The sequence below is a fragment of the Tachypleus tridentatus genome, chromosome 13 (genome assembly GCF_004210375.1).
Source record: "Tachypleus tridentatus isolate NWPU-2018 chromosome 13, ASM421037v1, whole genome shotgun sequence".
NCBI lineage: Eukaryota > Metazoa > Arthropoda > Merostomata > Xiphosura > Limulidae > Tachypleus > Tachypleus tridentatus.
In genome coordinates, this window is record NC_134837.1 from 213,489,082 (window position 1) to 213,515,783 (window position 26,702).

At 32.6% G+C, this 26,702-nt stretch overlaps 1 protein-coding gene and 1 long non-coding RNA gene across 2 annotated transcripts; both read left to right on the forward strand.

Annotated features, from left to right (window-relative positions):
- Positions 1-25,072, forward strand: LOC143240133 (vesicle-associated membrane protein-associated protein A-like). Its single transcript, XM_076482064.1, has 7 exons — positions 1-236; positions 4,777-4,929; positions 17,268-17,371; positions 17,913-17,993; positions 21,603-21,689; positions 22,116-22,214; positions 23,745-25,072. The coding sequence occupies exons 1-7, from the start codon at positions 176-178 to the stop codon at positions 23,961-23,963; spliced, it is 804 nt and encodes a 267-aa protein (XP_076338179.1). The 5' UTR covers positions 1-175; the 3' UTR covers positions 23,964-25,072.
- Positions 25,073-26,013: 941 nt separating this feature from the next.
- On the forward strand, positions 26,014-26,294 carry LOC143240135 (uncharacterized). The gene is made up of 2 exons (XR_013021593.1): positions 26,014-26,148; positions 26,186-26,294. It is a non-coding gene; the product is annotated as an uncharacterized LOC143240135 (long non-coding RNA).
- The last annotated feature ends 408 nt before the right edge of the window (positions 26,295-26,702 follow it).

A 26,702-nucleotide genomic window follows, 5' to 3' on the forward strand; every position in this document is an offset into this window, starting at 1 on the left:
TTCAAAAACAACTGAGCATGCGCAATAATGAAATAGTTTAATCTTCAAGGGAAGAAAGTAGGAAAGTTTTTCTCGTCATCAGATTGCCGAAATTGTACATTCTTTACTTTAGTGTTATTTAGTTATTGAAAAAAAATCAAGTACTCACTGTTGAAGGGAGATACAAACACTTGCAATGTCTAAATTGCTAGAGCAAGTTTTGCATTTGGATCCGGATACAGAGTTGCACTTTAAAGGTAGGCCTAAGTTAGGCTTAACAGATCTTTATTCTTGGTGAACATCATACTAATAGTTTATGTTAATTTTAAGCTCAATATATTTGTTAAAGTAAATTTTTAAAGGCTATCTATTAAATAACGTACAGTGATTTTCGTATTTTGCAGTGATATGTTAACGTAAGCTCGAGTTGTAATTCAACATAAGTGCTTATTTTATCACTTTCTCTAAAAAAAAATCAAACTCGAACAATTGAGAATATGAAAATCTGAGAGCTATACATTTATATACAAGTGTCGTTAATATGAAATTTATAATTCTTTTAAATTTGAGCTTTAAGATTTGCGGATTTGAGCAATGTTCAAATTGGAATCAAATAATCCAAGCCAATATTGTATATTATTACATTTTACACTGCAATTCATGATTGCTGACGCATTTATTATAATTTACATTATATATTACAAGTTGCAGTCTCCAAAAATTTTGTTTTATCCTGAAGAATGTCTTAATCTTTTATTAAAAATAAAAAAAAGTGAAGTTTGAAAAATGTTAAACAACATTGAATTGTAAGAAAGCACAGTGATTATTTACATGATAAAATGTACAAAATTCTATAGATTTTAATAAGTAATCAAACTTTGTTGAGCTAGATTTATACTTAATTTAGTCTTTTAGTTTTCCTGATTAAGGATGGCTCAAGTATTAAGGTTGAAGATTAAGACAGCATTAAAGTTTCAAATCAATCTTGTGGCTTTTGTCATTAAATGAGTTGGCTTGGTTGACAAAGGCATATTACAAAGTAACATTTTGTTCAGATGTCTTATATTCTTATTGAATTAAAATATTTAAAATGAGGTCTAAATTAATATTAGGTTTTTAACAACATGTAAGAGTTGAAATAGTATGTTAAGAAAATGTTTACTATTATTAATATATTGTGTGTTTTAATTACCACAATATGAACAAATTAATCAAGACAAAAAACATAACAGCAAGATACCTGGCAAGTGAGAACAACCTTTCAGGTACTAAATAGCTGAAAATTTGAACATTGATTAGCTAAGATAATAATAACTGATAATTACAAAATAATTATATTACCACAAATATAAATGATCATACTGAAATCCTATCAGTATTCATGGTTGTGAAATTATGGAGTACTAGGTATCTACTATTTGGGGGACTATTCCTGGAATCTTGCAGCAAACACACTAAAACAATCCATATTTATTTTTCCAGTGAAAATGTTTTATTCAGATAATTTCATTAAGCTTGAATAGAAATCAGTTTTGTAATTTACTATTACTCATTTTTTGAAGTCAAATGAAAGCTTTGGATAACTGGATATTTGGTATTTTGAAGATTGTTTAGAGCTGCTGTGTATCTAGCCAGTAAAGAATCAAAAATAACTGGCCATAATCTACTTAACTAACCAAATATGGTGAATGACAAGCAAAAATGCAAGATGCTTTTAATCTTATAAACTAAGCTACTAATTTGCTATAATTGTATTGTAGTCCATGTTTTAATTCTTAGTGTTTCTTAAAATGTATATAGTTGTTTAACTGTAAGGAGTTTAACATAACATTGTGGTCATGATCTTATTGTCTGGAATGTTCTCCAAAGTATAGAAAATAATTTAAACTATATTAAAAAAAAAGTAAATTATTTTTAGTTATTTTGTTGGTAAATGAGTAATCAGTGTATGGATTGGTTAGTTTGTCTGTTACTGCAATATTCACTGCTATGAATATTTAATTTGTGCCAGGACAAAGAAAATATAGGAATTTCGCAATTATGTGGAATTTTGGTAATATTCAACGTGAAGTAAAACTTTTTAACAATGGTATCATCATAGGTAGTGTATTTAGTACATTTGAAATTATTCTCCAAGTTAGTAAATAAAATAGTGAAGAAGATAACTATCAGGCATTGATATTTATCTTGTCAAATAATTTGGGGTGTTACACTAGAAAAGTCTTAAGCAGAATTTAGGAGCAGAGGAAGAGTTTAAATTTGGTCAGTTATCTACATGCTTGAAAGAAAATATTAATTGGAATGTAACTAATTCATATATGCTGTAATGAATGACAATATGTATGGAGTATAGTTAATCTAAGTGAATGTCCATCTTTAAAGTAAGCTGTTTCATTCATAATGGACAAAGTATTATTTAAAGTTGCAGACAAAAAAACTAAAAGTACTCTCTCAGAACTATAGAATAGTCATAAGAAATAATGTGGTGGAGGTCTAGAAGAGTTCAGAGGTGTAATTCGACAAATTTTACACAGAAAGGAAGGTTTCATTTATACATTAAAAATGCATATTTCTTGGTACTGTAGAAAAAATCTTTTGGGAAATAAGAACTACTTCCAAAGGATTACAAGAAAAAGAAACTACTGTAAGTTTGGAAAACATGAATATTACATTAAGAATATGATAAATGAACTGTTCATAATAAATCAAGGGGATAATATTTCTCATAGATGAAAATAATCTAGCTACTCTAACTAAAATAAGATGTACAGTGTTTCAATGTTTAAAGAAAGGAGCACAAATCAGTGGTTTCTTTTATGGGAAGCCTTGCAAATTGTTGAATATTTGTTTTAAGGCTACCTTTGTTTGATCTTTGACTTTATGTGGTAATGAATGGTCTGAAGTTGCCTCTAGAGATGAAGCAAGGAAATGGATTGATGCAAACGGCAAGTGGTCCTAAATTTCCAGTAATAAGAAATTTAGAATTTGCCCTCACTGTGGGAAGCTTTTCTGTACAGTGTGATGTGCAGGTAATTGACACTTTTGTAATGGGGAAAAAATTTTTTTTGAAAAGAAACCTGCATTTTGGTATACAATGTACCATGTCACTTTGCCATCTGTAATAATATAAAATCATTCCAAATGATTGGTGACAGCATGGTTTAGTGTTTGTTGTATTATCTTCTTGTAGTCACTTTAGTATTTATACTATAAATTTTGATACGGTATGTGTATTTTCACAAAATCTGGTAGGCTTTTAGTAAAAAAGATAGTTTTATACCAAAAAATCTTTTTTTTTTATGAAGTGTTTTAAGTAAAGATTTGTTTGTAAAATAGTGAGTCTGTTTTGTGACTAGTTCAAGTGCAAAGTGATTTTCATGCCATGATTAAAGAACTATTCATCCCCAAAATCTCAAATATGATTTATGTAATCTCTAAAATATCCTAAATGCATTTCAAATGTTTGCTTTGTGTAAGGTTATATTGTCTTATTTTCTCTACCCTAACTATGCGAGGTCTATAAATTTGACTGACCTTGTGACCACTATAAAAATATTAGGAAATAAATAATTCTTGCTTTTTCATCCAAGAATGACAACAAAATAAGTCATGAAAATACAAATGTTTAGTCTAAGTAGCTTAAGTCTTATGACATTAATTTTTATTATATTGACCTTTTAGTCATACCTGGTGAACATGAGAATTAATTTTTACAAAGTAACCCTCTCCTTTGCTGTGTTTTTGTAAACTATTATTTTGTAATATATAGTTAAATTTAAATTATTATACTTCCATGTATATAGATTACTATTTAAAAACAAGTTATTTAAACTTTTTTCTTAAAACATGGAACAATAAATAAAAAAGTAAGGCAAACAATACTCTCTTCTAGCTATGATCTTTGTAATTGGCTGTTTCCTGAAATAGGTTGCCAAGCCTTTTAAAATTTTGCATGTGGAGGATATTAATTTTTTTTATACATACAGTTGAATAACCAGAAAATAATAATGAATTACTATATTTCTGCTATATATTAGGTCTTAAAAAGTATGGAATTTCAAACAGACTAAAGACTAAACCTACCTCATTGAAATCTTGTTTGAAAAGAACATGGTAGCCTTTTCACAAATTAAAATGGATGAGAAAAAACACTAGCCTTTTAGGCTGTTGATTGGTTATTCACATATCATATATGGAAGTAAGTGTATACAAGAGATCGATTGTGAAAATGTAAAGAGCTGAATGGAACCACTGTTTGATTCAGTTTGTAATCCATATTTCAACAAAATGAAAAGATATGAGATTCCTATTCTATATTTTAGCTTGTCAATATTGATAATTTGAGCTCTTAATTTGTACAAAACTAGACTTAATGTTTGGGATGCCAAAACATTTAATTGGAACCATTGCTGCATTCAACATACCATATTACTCACTAAAATTTATATTTAGGTGTGTTCATTTAATATGCACTTCTGAGAAACACTCTAATATATAATACTAAAGCTTGAATTATAATCTACAATTTGATACCACCCTTATTGACATAAATTCCTAAAATAGTAAGTTGTTCAATAAAATTTTGAATGAGTTGTCAAACATATGACTTTCAGTCATTAACCTGTTGCAATCGGGTTAATTAGATTTGATGTTTGTTGCTTAATGAGTGTGATTGTGTCTTGTATGTGTTAGGAAGTCTAAATTATGATTTACTCTTATTAGTTTAGGCTCTTATCTATTCAATTTGACTTGTGTTATTTATTTAGAGGATAATTTTTTTTTCTTTTCCTTTTTTAGGACCCTTCACAGATGTTGTTACTTCCTACCTAAGTTTGTACAATCCATCAGAACGAAGAGTATGCTTCAAAGTAAAAACAACAGCCCCAAAGAGATATTGTGTACGACCAAATAGTGGATTTATAGAACCAAAAGAAACGATGCATGTAGCAGGTGAATTTGCAGCACATAAGATCCATGTTGGTGTATATTATAAAGTACATTTGATGGCCCAACAGAAAATAGTTATGCCTTAAACAGTGAAAATGAGTGATGGTTATATTACATATATTGCAGTGACCATTTTGTACATCTTTGTCTATTACTTAGAGCTACCCAAATTCTTAGCATAGTGATGTAGTCTAAATTAAATTTGAGCTTCATACTGTTGTAGTTTTTTTATTATACAATGCTAAAAACCAAGATATAAAAAAACAACAAAAACAAATTGAAGAATGTTTTTTTTAAACTGCATGTAAGTTTTTCTTCTCAATTTATTACATTGTCTTTATTACAGTATCAATAACAGTATGTAGGATAAAAATTAAACTAAAAATCATATTCAGCCATGTTGGTGTTAATTATTGGAGAGTTTTGCATCTTATGGGGGGGATATATGACCTTAGAAAAATTGTTTTTTTTCATATTTTTTTAATGTTTGGAATTGATAGTACTGTATTATAAATAGGTTACTAGATTAAACTTTTATATATGGTAGTTGTTTCTGTATATGTTAATTATATAAAGATGAATATGATGCAAGGCTTGACATTAATGGGGCAACTGAGTGATGCATTCAGATTAGTTGTTGATATGTTGCTAGCTTGATTAGGCTAGTGGCTTAATATTGACTTTTTGTTGTATTGAAAAATTTGATTTCTTGCAAAACTGATTTTATAACTTCTCAAAATCAGCATTTGAAAATTGTTTGTTTCAAAGCATGAAAGGAATTTGTTTAAGAGCTAGTCTTTCTTTTTCTGTGTATCTACATCAGTACACTGCTTGGTTTATTTTGAAGATTCTAGATTCACAGTAGTGGGAAAAATTAACAAATTGTCTTTGGATATATATTTTGCATTTACAGTATTTTTATTGTCTATTTATCTATTAAATAGTTTAATTGAAAGTGCAGGATCTTGGTACATTGGACCAACTCAATGCTGGTGAAGGAATATTCACTTTAAGTATGAAACTACTTTGTATGTTTAAATAAAATGTGGCATGCTGTTACTAAAATGTACAAGTTTGTTGTACACAAAAAGTTGCATGATTTATAAGGTTAATCGTACTCAAGATTTGTCTTTGACTGGTAGCATTGATTTAACTCAGACTAACAATTTGAAGTGCAAGGTGATCTACATGTGAAGAATAAAAAATAAGTTTGCTCATTGTAAATTTTGCACATTGCATTTGCATAACATCTAGGATTTTTACAACACTCATCTACAGTTTTTTTACTATTTCTGTGGCTCTTGTTTCTGTTACTTACCTTCCTTTACTTTGAATTATCATTAAACCAGCAATGTAGGGTCTGATGAATAGTTGATAATCTGACATGAAGCACATAACACCATGTTAAATAGCATTCTGTAAAAGGTTATGCTTGTTTTTTTGTTCCACACATGGACATAGGGTTAAACAAAACCATCATTTTAGAGTCCAGTAAAAGGTAAGTGGATAATTTTAAGTATTTAAAAAAAAAATATTATAAAAGAATGTGGCATTTCCTGAATTTTTTTCTTGGGACTTTAACCATATGGAAGTAATGAAGTAAAGAAGAAACTGAATAAAAACAGTTAGTGTAACATTAAAGGCCACAAAATTGCTAAAAGTGTATGTATTATCATAAAATATGTGACGGTAGAGGCTATACTTTTTTCCCCAAATTATTTCCTCCTCTTCATAAATGTTTTCAGTAGTAACACAAGTAAAATATATTCTGCATAATATGGGAGATTGTTTATGTGGTCTCCATTCACTTCAGGAAAATTATTTTTAAAGCATTAAACTATTCTAGTATCAAGAATAAAACTGGCAAATTATCACACATATATTCTATAAGATTTTCAAAACAGTTTTCATTATCACATGGGGAATCAACAATTATTTACTAACTCTCAATTTTTCCACTTTAGTTTGTTGAGTCAGATACACATTTGTAAACTAGCTGTTGTAGCTGAGTGTCATGTGGAGATTATGGGACTTGTAGGCACACGTTAAAAAATTTAGATGAAAACATCTGTACAAGTTACACTTTTCATATAATTGTATTGTTCCTAACATTAGAATATGGTATAAAACATAAGGAATTAACTGCCCTCTGTCTTCTTCCAGTTCTGAATATTTTCATCATTTAGAGGTTGAGTACATTATATTGAAATGATTTTGAAGCTTCACAACATTGGTGCAGTCCATGCTACCACATTAGATGAAATATTAAAACTGAGATGAATAACTATTTTATTCTTAACTTGATAATCAACTTGCATTCATTGGCTCAGAAAAGATTCTGTAAATGTATTGTTAATACTAATAACTAGTTGTAAATTACATTTAATTATCTAATTGGAAATTTTTTGTTTGCATAAAAATATGCAAGTTGCATTACTACTCATTGAACATAAATTATCAATGGATAGGCATGGTCAAGAAATTGTAGATTTTTCTGATAAAGGCACCAACCTTGGAACAGTATTAGTGGTATTTGATATTCTTGTTAGTTCTAAATATGTTGGTGCCCCATTTTGTGGCATTTGTACATGTACGAGTTGGTTTAATATTTTGTTACCTCATATAAAATATGACATCTTACCTTTTCCTTTATCTTCATCAGCCTTTGGAGGAAATCCTCCAATCAAGCATGTGGACCAACCCTAACGTGTTTATCTTCCATTATTCATATAGCATTGTAGTTTTAGCTTCCATGAGGTTTTTGCCTTCCACCTATTATTGTTTTTGAGACTTTGGTGTGAGTCTGACAATGGTCAAGTCTTTATTAACACTTTCTTTTCTTTCAAGGGCCCATTCTTCATACCTTCATACATGGACTCTACTCTGTGGCATGTGGTGCATGCCTGTGTATTCTTTAAATCTTAAATTCATACTGTGCTATTTGCTTCATAAATTGGGCTGTCTTGAATTTTACTGTCAATCAATTTCATGGGTGAATTGGAAGGGAATAGCTGCCTATCTCTGCCATGCCTTATTTGAATAAATCACTGTGGTTCTCTTTTCAAAATAGCATTTCACAGTCACCTATTGCATTGTCTAAGGTTTTGATGCTTCTCCAGACTCTACAACACATTCTCAGCCTACCTTTTTTCAAGTGGAGTACAAGAGTCCTTACCACTTATAACAGTTCCAAGCCACTAGGGTGTTTTAACTATGGAGGTACCCTGCTGGAAGGGTTCCACATAAAATTACTATAGCCATTCAGTTTTGAGTAGGTAGGTGGTGTTCTGCTGATGTAGCAGACATAACGTTCTCTGCAGTTAATCATACAGTGAAGTGAGACGTCAAAAGGTGTTGTCATTGATGTCAATACCCAGAGGGCTAGTTTTGGATTTAGAATGAACTAATCAACATAAGTCCTCACAGGTTTCAGTCTGTTTTTTTCCCTCATTTTCCTCCATCTGTGTACAGGAATATATGGGATTATTTTGGTTTTATTCTTGGCTCTCCCTTGTTTTATTACGTGGTTGATATTGTTTTTGGATGGTTTCAATGTTTCATGGTTGCAGGAGTTGATTGCATGACATAGAGTTCCTTTGGATACCTTATGTCAAATTCTAAGATTGATAACTTAGAGCTAATCCTGTGTCATACCCAGGAATTGGTGTGGTTCTCAATTCCCCAGTTCGTGGGTATGATGTAAAGATGGTATGATCTTTATCCTACCCTTGCATGGATCTTGATACCTCACAAAGATGTTTTGAATGAAGTTTACGTGCAGTCTGCCACATCCTAACCACTCTACCATAGAATGCACCCTTATTTACCCACTTTTTATTGTGGGATTGAGTGACTGTATTTTCCTCCTGTTAGGATCACTTTCCTATCACATTCTCTCCCACAGGAATATGCTTCTTTCATTTTCCACCCTGATTTCTTGCATGTTACACAAATGGGGAATAGTATACCTAGATCAGAAGTGGTGCAGTTCCTTTCTTTGGGTCTTTGGATCTGATTCTTTCATCTATGGAGTTATCCTTGGGGTACTTTTGGGGGGTACATCTGTTTTTCTCTTTCACCAGTTCCTTCTGTTAATCAGTGTGAGATTCTAGCTAATCTTGTGTGAAGAGAGAAGTACCATGTGGGAAGTTGTAATTTTTCTATACTGAAAATTTATTTCTCTTGCACTTTCCACCCTTTCTCCCCCTCCTTTCTAGTACTTCTGTCACCTGTAATCTTTGAAGTGATTATTTGGTAGAAGCACATAGAGGTAGTTACAAGTGTTACATGAGTGTAATATGCTCCTATTGGTGGAAAAGTGACTCATGATGATCTGCATTAGGGACATGTTGTAATCATTCCAACAGAGAGGAGTTTAATGCTTGCAACTTGCATAATAAAAAGATTTGCATATAGAGGGCAGCAACAAACAGAAACTGTTAATCTTATGAGAGGAGAGACGTACCTTACAGAAATACATTTTCAGAATAGGAAAATAACTTTCTACACTTGTTCCTTGGTGTTAGTACTCCAAACACAGTTCTTTAAAGATATCAGTCACTTGTTCATATTCCAGAAAATATTTGAGTGTTGTAAGTACAACAAAGAAATTTCGCATATCTGACTTTTCTAGTGTGAAAATGTAGCAAGAGATGCAGTTTGTTAAATCTGACAAAATATAAAGTGATTAATGTATATAAAATTGTTCTATTTTAAAAGCCATTTACATGCAATGGATTTGTATGTAATTCCATTGCACTAGCACAATGAGGTATGCAGAAGTGGTGACTTAATACACTTACATTGCCTCTCACAACGTTTTGCATCTATATTTGATTAATTTGTATGTGGCCCATGAAGTTTTACTCTGTTGGATTGGGCAAGTCTGAGTTCTTAGAATGTAAAGTTTGCTTTCATACATGAATACCTTGGTATACATTACAATAGATCCATCGAACCAGTGCATCATTTTTAGGGTGGTAATCTTTGTGTGAATCATCCTTGTTTTGTATTTAGAAAAAAAAAATCCATTTGAATTAAATCACATATGTGCATTCACTTGTCCTATCTTGCATGGCAACAAACTTTTCTGGCTCATGAATACACTAATCTGACATGTAATCAGGAGCCTGTTACAGTTCTCAAAAGGTACCAATCACGGATCACAATAAATCATGTCTCAGAAAAATTTCTTTTGTCACAACCTAGAAAAGGAATTGCACAAAGTTGCATAAAAAAAAAAGAAATAAGGGCAAATAACTCGAGACTGAACCGAGGGTGTCTGCAATTGCATGAATAAACAAAAATTTCCCGTTCTTTCCTTTTGTCAGATTGCATCAAAAGTTTAAGATGTATTTGATTAACAATAGGGTTTGCCAACACAACATCTGTGTATGGATCATTATATGTGCTTGAATGCATCTGAGGACTGAAACCCTTTGTTGTGGATTCCTGTATGTGGTGAGGGGACCTCCAAAAGAAGGTTCTGTTCTTACAGTTTACCTCCTCTAGGATCTAAACATCCACCTGTGTGTTTGCCGTGCGTGGTAACTCGTGAAGAGGAGGAGAGAATCCTGGTGGTTGAGGGGTCCAATCCAACACACCACTTTGGCCTTAAATTCCTGTAAATGGGCAGTCTTGGGGTGGCCCCCAGGATCAATCATTTGGGCCAGGGTCAACTGAGTACCAGCATAAGACGTCCACAACGGGTGTTGTGGACATTGTGTCTGACACTGTTGTTCGGGTATAGTGCTCACAAAACCCTGGCATCACTGCAGTGTCCTTCTTTGACATTGTAGTGCATCCCCTTGTAGGGCTCCATGGTGTGTGGGGTCAGTGGGCACCTAAAAATTTTCTATTTATTATGGATACTCCTAAAACAATAAAAATAACAACTTGAAACCATCGAGAAAAACCTGACTACTGCTAAACGACCACACATTGATGAATCTGTACAGCCTAACTCGCACGACCACACATTGATGAATCTGTACAGCCTAACTCGCCACTTGAATCTGTCCTGTGATTTCTAATTTTGCATTCCTTAAGTGACAAACCTCAAGGACAGATGTCTCCATTTTTTATTCAGAAGGGCTTGCTGGCTCCCCTAAATTGGCAAAAAAGCTACATTCGGGAGACATCTTAGAGGAAACATCTTCATCACAGCATTCTAAACTCTTCCTGACATCAAAAGCCTTGGGAGACATACCCATTGAAGTCACTCCTCATTCCACTTTGAAAGTCATAGTTGAAAGAGATTTAAGGACTGTCCCTGAATCGGAGATCCTCACAGGTCTTGCCAGCCAAGGTGTCACAGCAGTGCTCTGAATCTTAACTCAGACGGAATTCTGGAACCAACAAATGTTCTAATACTAACATTTACTGTACCATGTCCTCCCACCACAATAAAAGCAGGATATCTGAATTGTAAAGTGTGACCTTATATTCCTAATCCTGTACGATGTTTCCATTGTCAACAATTTGGTCATTCAAAACAATCTTGCCATGGTTCCTTGACCTGTGCCCATTTTGGTGGTAAAGACTATAATGCCATGGAATGCCAACTCGAACCACATTGTATAAACTGTAATGGTACGCATCCTTCTTATTTTACCTCTTGCCCTAAATGGGTAGAAGAAAAAGAAGTATAACATCTCAAGACAGTTAACAATCTCACTTGCACAGAGGCTTGAAAATTATTATTGCCTATTTCGACCAGAACTTATGCTTCTGTAACCTGTTCTACTACTACAGTAGGAGTCCAAACAGACTTTACCCTATCCCCTGCACAATCTTCACCAGCAAATCTTAATGAAACACTTCTCAAAATTAACACAGTTCACAAATTAGTTTTTCCTTCCATCTCTGTCCTGACCACACCTTCCAGTCATTGCCAAACTTCACCTTTTTCAAGTCAAGATGTTTCTATGGGGTCTCCCTCTCTTGATACCCCAAAAATTAAACAAACAACTCGTCTGTGCCCTCAATCATTAGTACGTGTACCGATAAATTCAGACCCGACCATTCGAGCTAGAGCAGGATCCATAGAGGGCGATAGACCTACATCCAATAAAGAAGAAAACGAGGTTGCAAGGAGAAGGACTTTCTACCGTCTTCTTCTTTGAAATAATTACATATGGCCACACTAATCCAATGGAACTGTTGAGATTTTCAATCAAATGTGACTGACATCAAAGATCTGATTGACTTTTATCATCCCACATGTCTTTCTTTGCAGGAAACATTTCTACAGCTTACAAATACAGTTACTATCTGCCACTATTCATTATACCGGAACGACAGTCTATGCGTAGGATGGGGACATGGAGGAGTTGCATTGCTGGTTGATCAGCATGTGCCCAGTTAGTCCCTGTCATTGACCACACCCTTGGAGGCTGTAGCCATCTGTGTCTCCTTGGGCTGTACCATCACTATTTGCTCTCTATACCTTACACCTGAAGTGCTTTATAATCAATCGGACCTCGATACCCTAATTGAGCAACTGCCTAACCCCTTTTCAATCTTGGGAGATTTCAGTGGGCATAATCCCCTCTGGGGTGGCTCCCGTAGTGATATGAGAGGGCACGCCATAGAGCATATGCTCCTGAACCACAACCTGGCTCTATTCAGTACTGGCTCTTACACACATTTTCATGCACCTAGTCAGTCTTTACAGCTATAGATCTTTCTGTCTGTTCCCCTTTGCTATTCACTCACTTTTCCTGGGAGGTTGATATTAATCCACGAAGTAGTGATCATTTTTCCATCAACTTACGAGAGATTGGCCGTGATCAGTACCACCTGACCCACGTACCTCAGTGGAAGTTGGTCCGGGCCAATTGGCCTTCTTTCGCTATTCTCTTGGAACTTGATCCTGCCATCTTATGTAAATCATCAATAGATGATTGTATAGCAGCAGTAACCAACAGTATTATACAAGCTGCTACTTGATGCATCTTTAAAACCTTGACATGTCCCCTAGGGCATCCTCACCCTTGGTAGAATTCTGCCTGTTCTATAACACAGGGAAAACTCGGAGGCATGCTTGGGATAAATTTTGAAGATACCCCATGCTCTCAAGCCGCATTGCATTTCAGCAAGCTCGTGCACACGCTCGGCAAGTTCAATGTCAAAGCCAGAAGGAATCTTGGATTAAATACACCTCCAGCATTTCTTCAACCACCAGCAGAAAAGTTATATGGGATAAGATCCTGAGGGTGAGTGGAAGATATACTTCTGCCCCCCTCTCTATTTTAATATCTGATGGCTATCAAGTTGCAGATGCACAGAGCATTGCCAATACTCTTGGGGACTTCTCTCGTATCTCTAGCTCTTCAAACTTATCCTCTTCCATTTTAGCCATTAAAACACAGGTGGAGTATCTGCCTCTTTCCTTTTCAACTGACCATTTCTATGACTACAGTCGTTCTCTTACACGTATGGAACTCAAACTTGCTATTAATCGGTCTGGCAATACATTAGTCGGACCTGATAATATACATTATGAGATGTTATGCCATCTTTTCCAGAACTCTCTTACTATTCTCCTAGCTGTCTTTAATCGGATATGGCAGGAAAATGTGTATCCAGATGCTTGGCGACAAGCTATCATACTCCCTATTCTGAAACCTGGGAAGGATGCAATGATTTTTTCAAATTATCTTCCCATTGCTTTGACAAGTTGTCTCAGTAAGATCTTAGAGAGGATAATCAATGCCTGCCTCATTTGGTTTCATGAATCAAACAACCTCCTCTCACCTACTCAGTGTGGGTTCCGTAGACAATGTTCTATGATAGGCCACTTAATTTACCTTGAAACATCAATCAGAGAAGCCTTTTTAAGGTGACAACATTGTTGTCTTGTTGCTGTTTTTTGATTTGGAAAAAGCTTACAATACAACATGGAGATATGGCATTTTACGAGACCTTCACTCATATGGATTGGGTGGAAACTTACCCCTTTTCATCCAGCAATTCTTAATAAAGCACAAATTCCAAGTCTATGTGGGCTCAACACTTTCTCATTTTTTGCCGCAGGAACTTGGAGTCCCTCAGGGCTGTATTCTGAGTGTTACACTTTTCATTATAAAGATTGCCATCACTGAACAGCTAACCCCAACAGTTGCAAAGCCTTTTGTTGATGACTCCCATCTCATGTCACTCATCAAACATGAGGTTTATTGAATGGCAGCTACAAACTGCCATCAATCGGATACTGAAGTGGACCACGGCAAATGGTTTTTCTGCTACAAACAGGGAATCTACCTAGATACAGAACTCTGTCTTGATGATGATGTACTTCCTGTCATCCCTGAGGCAAAGTTCTTAGGACTTCTATTTGATTGTAAATTAAATTTTATATTGCACATCAAGCAACTTCGTATCAAATGTCTAAAAGCATTGAACTTTCTCAGTTTCCTCTCTTCTACTTTTTGGGGAGCAGATCAATAATCCATGCTCAAAATTTATTGTGCTCTCGTTCGATCCAAACTTGACTATTGGTCTGTGGTCTATGGTTCTTTCAGAACCTCAGCACTGAAAATGTTGGGTCCTGTCTATCACCAGGGGCTTCGGCTTTGCATTGGAGCTTTTCGTACTTCTCCTTTGCAAAGTCTGTATGTGGAATCTCATGAACCTCCTCTATATATTTGCTGTTTGCAACTGTCTCTAATGTATGCTTCCAAACTCTGATCTTTACCACAGCATCTTACCTGGAGTTGTGTTTTCCAACCACAATGAACCACACTTTTTAATAACAGAAAATATGCCATTGTTCCTTTTAATCTCCGTATCCAGGCAAATTAGAAGATTTGGATTTATCCTTGAATAACATTGCAGTTTCTTCAAATCAGCCTATTCCATCATGGCAAATTACTGTCCCCAATTGTAACCTATCTTTGAGTCATCTGAGGAAAGCAGATGCACCCGATTGGAAATATCACTCTTTTTTTTGCTGAATATCTTTCATATGATCCATCCATTTCTATATATATATATATATATACAGATGGTTCCAAATCGGGTGACTCAGTGGGCTCAGCATTGGTTTGTGACAGTTCGATTGTGGCACACAGACTCCTCCGACAGTTTCTGTTTTCACTGCCAAATTGTATGCCATCTCTCTTGCCCTAAATCATATTGAAATAATGCAATATACAAATTGTACAATATATACAGACTCACTCAGCTGTCTATTGGCCCTGGAATCATTCCATGATAGTCACCACCCTCTTCTCATCAATATTGAAAACAAACTGGCCCATCTTTCTCTCTCATTTGTCTCTGTCCAATTCTTTTTGAATATTAGGTCATGTTGGTATTTATGGGAATGAGCTGGCCAACAGAGCAGCAAAGTCTGTCTGTTCTGGATCTATCATGCCAGTACCCATTCCATACATGGACTATGGTCCAGTTATCAAATCCAGACTGTACACCAGATGACAGGCAATGTGGAATGAGCAACACAATAACAAGCTTTTTCAAATCAAACTTTCTCTAGGTCTTTGGCCCTCTTGCTTCTGTAAGGATTGAAGAGAGGAGGTTGTTTTGGCAAGGCTACACATTGGTCACAGTTTTTTAACCCACCACTTCGTTTTATCTGGAACTGCTGCACCAATGTGTGGTCTATGTGGCACTCAGATCACAATCATCCACATTTTATTGTCATGCCATCATTACAACCTAGAATGACAACACGACTTTAAAGATATTTGTAAGACGGGTTTGCCCTTGACTTTGACCCATGTTATAGGTGATACTGCCCATCTCACTCATGTTTTTACATTTTTAAGAGCCATTGGTCTTTTACACTTAATTTAAGGTTTTTTATCAGACTATATAGTGTTTTAGCATGATTTCTTTTACACATTTCAATTTTTACTTTGACTTAAACCCAAGACTGGAAAGGCCAACTCAGATGACTGACTGCAAATTTGATCTTGATGCTTCAGTCTTCCTGGCAAGTCTTAATTTTACATGTTTTAGTTTTTCTTTTTCTTTTGAACTGAACCTAGGACTGGAAGGCTAACTTCAGGTGACTGTTGGCAAGGGTGTACTTCTTGCTTCAGTCTTCCTGACAGTTCCTAATTTTACATATTTTACTTTTTACTTTAATAGCCCTATACCTATACTGTACCACATCTTGTCTGGCACAGATAGCCTTAGTTTTGTGCCAATACCTACCTACCTACCTGAGGACTGAACAATTATTTTTGATGTATAGAGAATGTACTTTTTTGTTGTATTCTTCCTGAAAGAATTTAGTTTGACAAATGTAGCACTTAATCTAGTCTATGACTGGTGTAGGCATTCACCTTGAACTACATGGATCTGGGAATTTAACTAATTATGTATTTTACCATTTTATTGACTTAATAAAAGACAATGAATTTTGTTTCAGGGATAAATAATGCTGTATTGTGAGTTTTGTATGAACACACTTTTGAAGTGAAATATGAACAGTCCTTTGAAATGAATAACAGTGCATTTGATGTATTGTAGACCTTGAAATTAAATGATAGTCTAGTTCTTTTGTTTTTAATAAAACAATCTTGCTGTACCTTACAAATGCATAGTCAGTATAGCCCAATTAAACCATTGTAGTAAAAGCAAACACTAGAAATATTGTTAATGCATCTACATGAACTAAACAATTTTTAAAAAATTGCAGTTGTGTAAAACAACACTTTTGAAAACATCATCCAAGGTAAAACTGGTGCATTTAAACCAAAAGTAATAACAGTTGTACTAAATCGGCAGACTATACTTCTAACTACTTGGAAGTGAGATTAAGATATTATGTATGTGTTAGATGCTAGAATTTGTAAACTTTGTATCTGAGATTTTAGTTTTCCAATTGCAACATTTTTGCTTTTATTGTAAAAAATCTCCAGTTCTGGTAAAGTATTGAATTATGTTTCTCTGCAATACAGATGTTATGTGTATTAAGTATAATGTTAGTCTTTTTGGTGTTTTTTTATTTTCTGTTTAGTAATTTATATTTACTACTTTGCAATAGTTTATTTCCTGTTTTGTATTTGGCATCATATAAGAAACCATGTCATTTTTGCAAAATATTAAGATATGGAACTAAAAACAATAAAGGAAAATAAGAGAAATTAACTTTTTAATATGTTGCATGCTTGTAAAGTTTTTAACATAGGTTATGAAAAAATCTTTCATACTTTATTTAGTATAAAAATGGCATTTATGTTTTAAATTTTATTTTCATTAATTTTTTTTAGGACATTTTGGGAGAACAGCAACTAGGTAAAATTTTAATCTTTAAATATGAATGTATTCTTGGAAGTTATAAAAATAATTTACACAATAATTATTTACAGTTATGCTTCAGCCATTTGAATATGATCCACATGAGAAACATAAACACAAATTCATGGTCCAGACAATGTTTGCTCCAAGTGGAGATGTCAGCCTTGAAACTTTGGTACGTTGTGTTATTTATTAGGTGCTAAGCTTCAGATTCTTAGAGAAATCTGCTTGTATTAACAAATTTTATGACTGGGGTTCAATGTGGATAAAGTGGGTTCATGAAACTTTTCAATAATTAGATTCTTAAGAATTGGAAAAATTGTCTTTTGATTTATACTAAAATTCTGTACTTATCTAGTGTTACGGTTTGAAGTGTGGTTGAATTTTTTATCACATCCTGTTAGTTTTGTAACTGTTGTTATTTCAAGTTGTATATTAATCTTCAGGAAATGAGTTCTGTGAATTATAGTGAGACTCAAATTCTGGATATTTAACAAAATTTATACAAACAATTTAAATATAACTTAAATTCTAGAATCTCCAGTTATTTATATGTTGAACATTATTAAGGAATGCTAATGTAAAGAATTTATATTTTTTCCCCAATCATCTCTGGAAATTTTATTAAATTTCTAAGTATATGTAAGTTTATTATAGAATATATAGTTAAAACATATTACTTAAATAAATAATAAAATGAGATTTTGTTGTTCCAGTGGAAAGATGCAAACTCTGAAAACCTTATGGATTCCAAACTAAAATGTGTTTTTGACCCTCCACCTGAGATGACTCCTCAGGTAAATACAATAATGATAAAATTGTCTCGTTCACAGAATACCATAAACTTTTTTTTAAAAAAAAGCTTGCCAAACCATAATGGGATTTGTATACTATGCTGCCTCTTCTTGTTTTTAATTGTGAAACATTTTTATAAACTATCTAAAAGGGAACATCTGGTTTGCAGACTACAGTAGAGAACTACTAAGTGAAACTGTGAGTACCTATATAATTGTAGAAACATTGTATGTCAGTCAGTATGTGCATTTATGCATGCTAGTTTACATGGAAGCCCAATAATTCTATTGGCTAATTATACCTTGGTAATTTTTCATTTATATCAGTGCAGATGTGAACAATATTTAAATGTGCATTGTTTTACATGATTGCAAATTTATGTAGATTATATTTTCAACTTTAAATACAGTTGCTTCTGTCACATAAACATGCAAGGAAAATATTAAGTGAATTCTTTACTTTTGTGTGGTAGGACTTAAATGTTTTGTATGCAAAGCATGAGTTTACGTGCTATATAACTTATAGCTATTAGCTGTAATAGTCACTACTACAATTTCGTTTTTTTTTTATGCTCTACAGTTAATGTATCATGCAAAGTAAAATAATTTACAGGTTTCAGGTGATATACAAGTGTTATTTAGAGACATGTACAGACAAGAAATTTGCAAAAAGAAATATGTTAGTTGATTTTTGTGCTTCTTACCATAATGTAAAGAAGTTCATTAATTTATAATTGCCTTTGAAATTAACTCAATATAGATACCTAAAATTGGCAGTTAGGCCTAAGTGTATCTCAGGACAGCTGGTATGGGTATTAATGCATTCACTAATAAGGCAGAGAATAGTGCTTTGACTTTCTTAGGTCATCTTCAGGTTAACATGAAGAGAGTTTGCAAAAAACCATTGCGATGCACATGTTTCAGGGACAAGAGGGTAAATGGTACGGATTGTAGGGGACATTACAGTTAGATGTTAGGTTATTAATTTGTATGGGTATAAAGGTGTTCCTTCATATCAATTTTAAATTTCTGTTTTAGCTGTATAAGTAGGGCTTCTTTGATTGTGCATTTGTTTCCCTGCTCAGTATCTGTGTGTTTTCTATGGTTGTGTTTGACTTGCAGTGGTCAAAACAGGTGTGAATGTTTTTTTTCTATGAATCTGGTTTCCATTTTTCTACTTGTTTCTTCAATATAGAAGTTGTGGCAGTTATCACATTGTATTTTATAAATTATGTTGGTGTTGTGTTCATCAGTGTAGTTTTTACATAGTATGGACTTGTTTTATACCTGGTTTTTGATACCATTGTCATAGGAAAATTAACAGTAAATGAAAGGGTGACATATAAAGAGTTGATTTTTTTTATAGCTCTTTATACAATAACTTAAAAAATGCACAATTTTATAATACTGTTTTATCAATAAATTGAACATGAAAAAATCTAAGGATCTTAGTGAAATATAGTGATTTAATCATGAAGTCAAAGTGTTTATACAAAACACAGTGTACAGAGATATTTCATTAATAATCATTCCATGGTTTTTTTTTTAAGAAGTAGCAACACACTTTTTAAAATTTGCAGAAGGACTAACTTATATTTTGTACAGAATTTTTTTGTTTTAGCCAGAATGTTTTTTACCAATTTTTTTATTTGTAGCTAACATTTCAGCTTTATAAACAAGGAGTCATCCATAGCCATGTCAATTAAAATTCTTTTAGGCAGGATTAGAGTAAATTAATCAGATGTTTTATAAGCTATACTTTTGTATGCCAGCAATACCAACAAGCATACATGATTTAATTTTATCACTTCTTAGGTATATACCAACCTACCCTCAAATTGAAATTTTTTTTATGTAGGTTTAAAGTAATGTATGAGATCTTGAGTATGGTAAAATGTATCAATTGAATGAGTTTGACCTTCTCAATCCAAAACTGTTATTAGATCTCAAATTGATCAAAAGATGACAGAGCTATGAGCTACAAGTTTATACTTAAAAACATTTGCAGCTATTATGTTCAGTATGGAACAGATATCTATTTATGTACTAGCCTGAACCTTAGGCAACAACCCATAATTTATGCATCTGATGAGATCATAGAGATTTGGAAACAATCACATCTGTGTGTGAATTTGGTCAGTTTTTGTAATGTGACATGGCAGACCTCTGTGGGCTAGTCATTGGAGCTTTACCATTACCACCAGTCACACCAATTGTATATTAAAGTGAGGTATGTTGTTGCAAGTGAAGCACACAAGTCACTAACTCAAGGAATTTACAATTACAAAAAGGATTTGATTTTGAGACTGAGGTTCAGAAAACATTACTTTTTAATAAACTATATCAAGATATTTTATTACATATAGATTACTAAAGTATTTTATACACCTTCAGTATGAAAACTATTAAACTCATCAATTTGAACTGGTAAGTGTTCTCTAATTATACTTTCAATAACATCCATTAAATTACTCAATACTACCAGTAAGTTATCAATTATTATACTGACTGAACTTTGTTCATTCATACATTAACACAACACATCTAATCCTAGCTGTTATTTGATTCAAGAAAGAGGTGGCAATAATTTGTGTGTATTACTCGCATAGAGTTTAAGTAGAAGACATTCAACACATGCAGCGTGGTGAAAGACATGGCTTCTTGTTTAAAGCCTGGAATCTGATAGAGATTAATATTTTGGCCCAAAACAGGTATACTGAATCTTTCAAATGTTCTTGCATATTTCCAAGTGGTGCACACACCTACCTGCTTGTATGTTTGGCACTTGATCAGTTGATTTTTTTTTGTATACTCACTGTGATTCTCAGAACCAAAACCACCTGATCATTGGTTATTGATAAAGATGATAAATTGGTGGTCTGCTTACTTGTGTATCTCCTCTCATTTTTGGTATATATCCTACATTAATGTTTCAGTGATTCCCTTTGTAGTAACTGTGTCCAAGTTAATGTAAACATTACTTGTAGCTTTTATTATACTACAGTGGTGTTGATTTGTTGATAACAATCTTGTTTTCAGTCTCTCTATAAAGAGATTTTCACAAATAAACTCCTGATTCTGGTACCATTGTTTGTAGGTATTGTAAATATCTACTTGGTATTATTGATATACTTTTTATCCTTGGTCAGTTTTCATTATGTAACTTACTTTATGCATTACTTTTTTTCTTCTTATTGCACACTTGTACCTTTTCATAATATGCATATATTCACTTCTTGAAGCATATGAGCTATGGCAAACTACCCAAAATGCTTCATTTTATATGTATTCACATACTGTTGTCTGTAATCACAGTTAATTGATAATTGCCTGATCCAGCTATATATATATAGTTCATAATATTTTATATATGAATTTGTTCTTTTTAAGGACATTGGTATTCTAAACTTTTCTGTTGATAGAATAAATAGCTGTTAAAAAAAAGTTCTTGCCATAAAGGATTTCTCATTGAAAAGTATAAAAAGTTGCATGTTGATTATCTTCCAGAAACAAAATTTAAAATAGTTGTTAATGGAATGAACCCTAATTTCCCTTTCATATGCTGTCTGTAAACTGCTAAAGATAAATGACTTATGGCTTTTCTACTTATAGAATGACTTAGACTCTAATATTGGTGTAGAAGAAAAATCCATATTGATTAAACCATCTACTGACACAGTACTAAAGTCCTCTCCAAAGGTAAGTCTTTCCTGTCCTGTAATTGTTTCTACCTTTTATGTGATTATTTTCATTATGTATTAACACAGTAATGTTTTCAAGTATTCTTAGACTTGAATTAATAGAAAGTATGCAATTTTTTAGTATTTCAGTACCTAAGACATTACTTAAATATAATTACCCAGTACTTTTTGTTTGTGTGAAGGTTATTTGAATGTTGATGACTTTAATGATTTCTATACTTACCAGTACATATAACAACATATTGGTTGTAGTGGAACTAAACTTTTCAGCTTACTTTGTAAAGAGTCTTTGACCCAACCTTTTTTTGGAGTTACATTTAAACCATTGAATATTTTTGCTGTACAACCATGGGGGTAATTAGAATGGTGTATTTTAGAACTGAGGATGTCATGAGCCAGATTTGGTTTATGTTTTTCATTACAGGCTACCAGTGCTGACCAAGAGTTGAAGAAGGTTCAAGAGGAATGTAAAAGGTTAAAGGATGAGCTAGCCCAGCTTCAACAGTTAAACAGCAAGCTTAAGGTAACTAGAAAGAGATCAATTCTTGATCAAACAGTGATGGATTATTTCATTAATCAGGCAATGAAATAATAGTTATCTTCTAAGTCACCAATTTAACTACTGTCATGATTGAAAAAACCAAGCAATCGTGTAGTGGTCATGCTAGACTGCCTTAAAAAAAACTGTTTTCAACCATAGTGCCTATTTTTTGTCATATCAAAATAGGTATTTTCCTGTGTAACATTGTTTCAGGTTTTTATTAAATTAACATATGGGATTCCACAATTAATGGTTTCATTTTCTGACTGGATTCTGCCATTATAGATTTTTGGTTAACATTGTATATCAAAGCAATAACATCTTGTAGTCCTTGCTTTTTGGTTTTAGTTTCACTTAGTTGATCCATGATGGCTTTCTCTTTTTGGACTAAGGTTAGCACTTGAATTTTCTTTTTCGTATCTTCTGGATGCTGTCTGGCTGCTGCTATATTCTCTAGGAGAGCTGATGTTACTTTGAAATTAGACATGCCACCAATTAAATGAATATGCTCTATGCTCTCCTCTGAGCAACTAGAGAAACCTCTTGCATGCTCTCAACTATCTGTCCATGAGATAGAATTAGAAGTTTAAAAAAACCTACTCAAACTGTTAAACTTTGACATGAGCTTTTCTTTCTTACATAATTATTCAGGAATGAATCCACATACTCATTTTTTCAGTGGATCATAATCTTTAAAATAATGACAGCCATAACTAGGTAAGGTTTTTACACTCTCTATAAAGTCATAGTATTCTTCCCTGGCACTTTTGTTTGTCCCTTCATCCAGATGTTGCAGTTCAGTCAGTTTCTCTAACAGAAGTTTGAAGTGATGTTTGCAAACATCTGGCTTATAAACAATATTGTCAGGGTTGAGACAGTTTAGATGTCGAGCAAATGTAAAGATGATCAGTGTTTTCTCAGTTAAATGTTTCACAACAATGTATAAAAATTCTTTTACATTTCATACAAGACTGCATGACTGGTAAGTCTTGCATGTTTTGTAATATAAACTGGGTTACTAAAGTCTTGCACATCTATTTTCAGGAGTTTTATAACACTTGAGGTGACACGATGTAAAATGCTACCTTTTAATAAAGCAAAGAAATATTTAGAAAACATTTGATAATTTTAAACCATTAGGCATTTTCCAACTTTGTTTTATAAACACTATGCTTTTATATATCTTTATTTCCTGCATTTATAAATATAAATGTGACTAATGTTAATGTACAAAAATGTCTCCTCTCAAATTATGGCTACATCAAAGCAAGGTCAGATATTACAATGAAAATAATTTAGAAACTATGTACAACTCTGTAATTGTTTTTATTGTGTTAATTTCCTCACTTTTTTAATTACTTTAAATCTCATTATTTTATTTCTTAACCACAATAATAAAAAAGTTAAAATGAAAGACAAACTGATGAAACACATTTTGTGGTAAAATTCACTACACAATAGTTTGCCATTACAACCTGGTAAATACAGTTAAGATTTTTGTTATTTCTGTAGGAAGAACAACCAAGGCAGCGGACTGCTCATAGAACAACAGAATCCCCGTCTGTTATTGAGAAACATGATTCTTCACATAGTGACAGTATATGGTCAACAAACACCACTGTTCCTTTAGTAGGATTGGAGGAGGTGCAACAGCAAACCTCTATGATGTTTCTCTTTGTTATTGTTGCTGCTTTTGTATTAGGGTTCTTAACAGGCAAGTTTTTACTATAAAGTTGAAAAAGTGCAGTTCATTTTGGCCATTTGTCCTTCTGTCATTCAGTCTGGAAATTTAATAAATCTCTGAGGCTAACTGCCATTCTAATTCTGCTCTATTCTGTTCACTAGTAGAGTGGCTAATGGGGGATAAATATTACTGCTGAGATACGAAGTCAGTGGTGTGCATTCACTGTGGATGAAATGAACAAGTTTAACTTATTAGACTTGAAAGCTTTTATTGTAAAGCCATTAAGTACTGAAAGTTATCATTTGCAGATATGTTATTGGTTTATAAAAATGTGTATATTATTAAAAAAAAAAAGCTTGTATCTTTGACTCTGAAAGGATAAAAATAGCTTGTCTAAAAATAACTTTGAAAGGGGTTTGGTTTGTGGTAAACATTCAGAAGTTTGTTCATTTCTTTAAATCCCTCAACTTCTGATTTTGTGACAAAGTTTCTTATAAGTGTCATTAATTTAAGAGTTAAGGTTGTCATATTATGAAACTTTTTCCCTCGTACTGGATATTATAATTGTAGTGTAAGCCTTAATACATTAATTTGTTGAGGGAAAAAGTTCAAAAGAACTTTCAATATAATTAAAAAAGGTAACACTGTTTTAGGCAACTTTAAAACAAAAAGTATAATACTTCCACCACTATTAGGTCTATTGTATATTTAATGCAATTATTTTAAAATTCAGACCCTTACAGTTTTTGAAGAAAACCCAGTATCCCATACAGAATGTACTTGTTAAAAAATATAATAACCACAATAATTTTGTTTTAATATCATACCAGTTATGATACTTCCATTTGGAGTCAACTTGGAGTGACATCTCTTCAGTGTTGAAGGTTTAAAAGGAATATATTCTTTTGTATTAAAACATACAATATTACTTAATTTTGAGAAGTTACTAACATCACCAAATTATCTAATTTGATATGAGGAAATTTTTTGTAGCATTCTTTTTGATTTCAAGTTTATTATCAGGGAATAAATTTGCTATCATAACTTAGATTGTTAACACATTCACTGTAGCTGGCTTAATAGGATAAACAGTTGTATGTTTAATTAAGAATTGTGTAAAAGCTGAATAAAAAATGAAAAGGATTCACATCTTAAAGTTATCGTTGTATACTTTTTTGGTTACTTCATATACCCAGTTGAAATGTCTACCTTAAGTGAAGTTTGAGATGTATATATAATTGGAATTTATATTTAGATTTTCTCTTGTATTGTAGACATTTTAAATACAAGGCTTTGTATGACAAATTTTGTGTTTAAAATTATATAAGAAGTACACCTATAGTTTTTAGCTTTTATTGCTAAATTAGGTACAGTTAAGCTAGAAATGAATGACTCTCCCATCCCTAGTTTACAAAACTTGTCTGCTGAGCTAATGCTTTGTCTACATTTTAGGGTAAGGTATTTGGTTGAGAAAAGCATTAGATATATATGTTGGGATATTGTTAACAGGCACTTGTTAATTTTTTAAAATCTTTTTAAGCTACAGTGCACAAATTCTAAACCTTGGTAATAAATGTTAAGTGTACTATATTGATTTGAAAGTTACATGCTTTTATGGTGTACATTTATCTTTGTAACTGCAAAAACAAAATGCAAATTTCAAATCCCATTTAACTAAAAACTTCTAAGAGTCTTCAGTCTGTGTATTCCAACACTTACGTTCGTGATCATAAAAACATTATAATTTTGGAATGTTAAAGTGACTTGTACATTGTAAGACTTTACATATCAGCTCTAATTTTTGCAGCAGTAATCTAAATTTGCGATGTCAGAGATTATTTTCAATGCTCGTATCAGAATAACAAGAACATTTTTTTAATTTAAAACCATAAGGGCTAAAACTTTTAAAGGCAACTAAGCCAGGGTTATATTTCTATTAAAGTTCTCTCTTGATTTAGTTAAAACTTAACATTTGTGTGCAGCCTCTGTTGAAAGAAAACATATAATTAAATTCTTTTCATTTGTTTGGTACTGTTAAAAGAATGTTATTAAAAATGGCTGGTTAGCAGATGGTAGAATGAAACTTTTATTATAGGGGTTCATTTCTCCAAGTTAAGCTTTTCAAGCATTTGATTCCTAACAGTTCCATGGTTTAGATCTCATTAATTTTATCAAATTAACTTTTTAACTGGAATAATTTGTGTCAGTATTTTACAGAAGTCATTTTGGTAGGTATGTTCTGAAAACTTGTGGATAATGTGAAATATAGTCTTATTGAACTAATGTAATGTCACCAGATATATGGTTTTTATTACATTGATTAATGTGCTGGACTAGGAAACTCTGTAGACATGTTTGATTTTTTTAAAACTCAACATTACCTGCTGTGGACTTGATTTTTTTGTAATAGTGGAAATGATAAACTTTCTCAGTTCTGTACTGTTGCAGAAATAACTGTGATGAGTTAGTTAACTAAAGTGCATGTACCTTCAACTTTATATAGGGCATTCATACAATTTGAGTAAGAAACAAACATTATAGCAAATTTATATAAAAAAAATCATTCATAAACAAAATACAAAGTTGAAACCATTTTGTCTTAGAATAATTAACTTAAAAAACAATCACTTTAAAAGTAAAGTGTTTTTGGAATTAACATTTTCAATATTTTTTCTTTCTAAAATAATATATTTTTCAAGACATTATTTACATAAATAATATGCAAATTATTACAAGTAAAAGCAAAAAAAGACACATCCTAAGAATAACTTTTCCAGTGGTCTGCT

Bases quoted from the DNA above. Each gene is read 5' to 3' on its own strand.
- LOC143240133 (XM_076482064.1), top strand. From the start codon at position 176: ATGTCTAAATTGCTAGAGCAAGTTTTGCATTTGGATCCGGATACAGAG. The intron at 17,372-17,912 runs GTACGTTGTGTT...TTGTTGTTCCAG, and splicing joins ATGTCAGCCTTGAAACTTTG to TGGAAAGATGCAAACTCTGA. The intron at 22,215-23,744 runs GTAACTAGAAAG...TTATTTCTGTAG, and splicing joins AGTTAAACAGCAAGCTTAAG to GAAGAACAACCAAGGCAGCG.